Source organism: Pygoscelis adeliae, unplaced genomic scaffold (assembly GCF_000699105.1).
Source record: "Pygoscelis adeliae isolate BGI_AS28 unplaced genomic scaffold, ASM69910v1 Scaffold443, whole genome shotgun sequence".
NCBI classification, from domain to species: Eukaryota; Metazoa; Chordata; class Aves; order Sphenisciformes; family Spheniscidae; genus Pygoscelis; species Pygoscelis adeliae.
Genome location: NW_008824447.1, coordinates 369,792 through 373,923, shown reverse-complemented (window position 1 = coordinate 373,923; position 4,132 = coordinate 369,792). Strand labels below are relative to the sequence as shown.

At 41.9% G+C, this 4,132-nt stretch overlaps 1 protein-coding gene across 5 annotated transcripts in view; it reads right to left on the bottom strand.

Annotated features, from left to right (window-relative positions):
- Nucleotides 1-2,294: 2,294 nt before the first annotated feature.
- LRP6 (low density lipoprotein receptor-related protein 6) overlaps nt 2,295-4,132 on the bottom strand; it is a 118,129-nt gene continuing 116,291 nt past the window's right edge. For 4 of the 5 annotated variants that reach the window (XM_009321016.1, XM_009321018.1, XM_009321017.1 and 1 more), the window contains one exon: nt 2,295-3,726. In XM_009321016.1, coding sequence (XP_009319291.1) covers nt 3,441-3,726 — 286 coding nt within the window. In that variant the 3' untranslated portion in view covers nt 2,295-3,440. Of the gene's footprint in view, nt 3,733-4,132 lie in introns of all 5 variants that reach the window. The other variant, XM_009321014.1, reaches the window with a different exon arrangement.

Here is a 4,132-nt window from a genome sequence, read left to right as displayed (position 1 = left end):
AGTGCACAATGAGAAGTTGTGTTAATGCCTCTCTGTGTATGTACCTGATGCTGTAAGATAAGGACATTTGTGCTTAGCTTAAAAGACAAGGAGCAGTTTCACTGACATCAATGAGACCACTTCCATGCTAATGCTACAAACCCACTTTAGCTATCTCCGCCAATTTGAGAAGCAGGAGTAAGCATGATCCTCCCTGAGGGAAGGAAAGAATATGAATCGTGACTGGCTCAGTGGCGGAGAGGAAAAGAGAGAAATTGTTCCGTCTCAGTGTTCAATCTATGGTTTATCCACTGGGAATGTGTCAGGTGCACATACTAATTGCATCAATGCTTTTGTAATTTGGAGATCTGCGCAAGAGGAACTTCACAGATCATCAACTCTTTCAAAATTTTACTCTAGATTTACTGGGAAAACACATGTACTTGCAAAGGCAGATCACAGCTTCCCACTAAATAAATTCTTTGGTTAGTCCAGACTAGAAATAGCCTTCTCCCTATGCTGATCATCTTCAGTGGAAAAACATAGTCTGTCCACTGTCCCCTTCTTCACTTGAACCTCCCAGTGGCAGATGACTCAAAATATCTGATGCACAAACTGAAACGTATGTATCAAAAAGACTTGATCAAATCCTACACTGAATTACATGTCCACCCCTTTGACTAGTTGAGTGACGTGCAGACATGAACTAGCACAGAAAGCAGGCAGCACGGTCCATATGCAGAGAAGATTTTTCTTCTAAAGAACCCTTGCTGTAATTAACACACTTACGAATTTACCTGCAGGAAGTCCCCTCCCAGAGGAAGCCTCAGTGAGGCAGTCCAACTGCACCAGAAAGAGGATACCACTCCTTAAGCTCAACCGCCTTAGAGTTTTTCAAACAGAAATTGGCACACTGAAAAAAGTATTTTGCAAGAAGAGAACATTGCCATCGCAGTACAAGCACTTGGACTGACATACAACAATGCAATATTCTTCTGAGTTCATTAGTGCAAGTTTCCACATGTGAACCCCACACGGAATGCTGCACATGAAAAAATGTAAACAAGAGAGAAGTTTCTATTCTCATCGGCGTGCCAGCCTCGACACCCCCCACCCCGACACACCCACCCTCCCCCCTTCATATAAATGGTTTCGAGTTCCCTTATAGTTCACAATACCCTCCTCAACATCCATCCTGCTGGAGAACACAAACAAGCTTCTTTACCAGCAAGGAAGAGCCAGAAGAACAGCTACCACGATTCCTAGATACCTAGAAGGAAGCTGGGCAAAAAAAAACTTAGCATGCCAGATCCAGAGATCAACTGCAATAGCCTGGAGACCACCAAGGCTTTTTAAAGTTTCCTCAGGTATCTTGGACTACTAGAAAGACCCTTTATTACAGCTGGAATCCCAAATGCCATGGTTTTCCTTGGAGCTGAAACCAAGAGAGGCTCCAGTACTCCAGATGAGCGGCAGCACTAGCAAGAATTACTTGTCACTAATTCTGTCAACAGCATGACTAGAGCCCATGCCACATTTTCAGATTATTTCTCTTTTAGTTGAGACTGGCTGGGAAACAAGCAACAGAGAACAATAAAACCCAAACGGCACCTCTGAAGAGTTGTTACACCCATGCTATACCCAAAAGCTAGGAGGCGGAAGGTCCTCGGTACCTTTGTTTTGAGAGAGAAGACTCAGAGGGCCAGTCTTTGAAGGCATCGAGCACATTCAACGTGGATTTGATGTCAACAGAAGGTGCAAATGCATAATGCCAGCTAAGGTCAGGTATACTATGAGCTCCACTACAGTCAAAGCAAATTCAAAACGCTGCACCGGAGTCAGAGAGAAGTTAATAATATCCTAGGTTGCCCCTCAACCTACACAAATAATGTTTTCACTTGATTATATACTCTCCCTGTCAAAATCACCATGGTGAGGCTGACGGGAGAAGGGGTTAAATATGATAATATACAAAAATAGAGATGCGAATATAAAATGGTTTCATTAAGAGTATCTTAAAATTTGACATTCACAGCGGTTAATACTAAAGTATTAAACTCACACCACGCAAAAGAGGAGGTATGTCAAAATCATACTGAGAAAAACTGGCTTTACCTAACACAAAGAAATCATGAGCAGTTAATACAGCATGGGAACCCCTTCCAATGATCAAAACATCCATTTTTTTATGGACAGTTGCTCCACTGAAAGTTAAATGCTTCCTTACTAGGAAAAAATAATATATATATTTTTATATATATGATTTGTATACTGTGATATCAATATACACTGAAAGTACTGCAAGGATATATTATTCATTTATGGTAAAACTAACAATCCACGGTTAAATTTATAGTTTATAAATATGCTGTCTATATTATATGTGGTATAAAAATATTTGACATTTTTTGGGCACTAGGTCAAAATAAGGTTTTCTTTTTTAAGGGACTAAAAAAATCATTCAGGTATATGCATATTACCCTTGTCAATTGTGTGAAAAATCGTACTGACCTGGTACAAAACAGAATCCTACCGTGTTGGCAAAATGAAGAAGGTAATGTATAGCATGATACTCACTGCATGACAAGGCTAATTAGGAGAAAAAAAGAATTTACAGCAGCCCAGTTCTAGCAGTACTTTAAATAAGGATATCATGGTTTAAAGTGACATGGGCAGGAAGAAAGGACGCAGAAGAGATGGGAAAAGCTAAACAGGAGAAAAAAGCAAACTTTAAAATATACCCAACAAAAATCATTGAAATTCCAGAAGCAAGGACAGAGCTCTAAATGCTCTAGTTTGGTAAATGCATTAAGGAAAAACAGAGGTGTATTCATTTAAAAAAGCGTGTGATTATTTTTCTGGATTCACTGCTATGACTGCTGTATTCCTGTAGAAAACAAAGCCCTTTGTGTAAGGTTAATATCTGTCCTGACTGCGTTTTCAAGTTTAACTTTAGTTGCTGGCCCTCCGTAGTTAACATAGAGGTTTTTTGGCTACTTCCAAGTATCTATGGTATGCTGCTCTGAGACGGACTTCTTTATTATTAATGACTTTAAACATTTTTGGTATTGACAAACTCCACATCTCACCTCGCTGGAGAAGTAACACATCCTGGTCCTTCCATTTCCTTATGTGCTCAGTCACTTCACTGGATTAAGGCATGTTTTTGTGTTCCATTTGCAAAAATAAAAACTTTTTGTACAAATGTCTGGGTTCTTTTATACAAAAATTTTTCTTCTTATGGCACAAGCAGCAGTTGCTGTTTAAGAAAATATATAAATATCCTTTTTTTTTTCTTCTGTACAAATATCTTCAGTATTCCTCCACCCCATTTAATAACATTTAACTGTACACTGTCCTACCTTATCCCTCGCCGAGAGCTCCCTCCCCCCTCCCCAGTAGAACATTTTGTATTTACACTTTCACGGCGGAGGCAGGTAATGGGGCGGGGGGGCTACCCCTCATGAGGAGTCCGTGCAGGGAGATGGCGGCGGCGGGTAGAGATGGTGAGAGTAGCTCCGCTCCGTGTACGGGGAAGGCGGGCAGCTTTCATAGTTCTCCTCTGCCGACAGGTACTGGCTGCGTGGAGTGGGTGGCGGGGGGACGGGCTCTGAATCATAGTTCAAGTCACTGGTATAGCCCTTGGCCGTTGCTGCCGTGACCCTTCGGCTGGGGGCATAGTCACTGTCACAGACATCTGTGCTGCAGGGCGTCGTGGGAGGTGCAAAATGCCGGTAGCTGTAAGGCCTGTAGCTGCAGTGAGGAGATTTATGGGAAAAGCATCAGCATACAGAAAGACCGTGCATTTCGGGTGATGCGCCCGCGAACAAGCAAGCGGCGGATAAGCCAAGGTGGAAACGGAGAGCTGGTCAACCTCTGCAGTAGATACACAGCATCACACTCTCCTCTCTCTGACATCACAAACTCACTAACTCCCTTGCAGAAGGCCCACCTTTGCGCTACAGCATCAAAATATAGCAACTAGTTAAAGGGATACTAATTATTAATTATCTACAGGCAACAGGGTCGCTAAGACCTTAACTGAGGTAGAAAGAATTGCTACTAAGAGAGTGGGGCTGGAAAGGCACCGGGGAAAAAAATAGCTGTGTTGCAATTGTATGGAGAAGATATTCTATTTCCATTATCCAGTTTG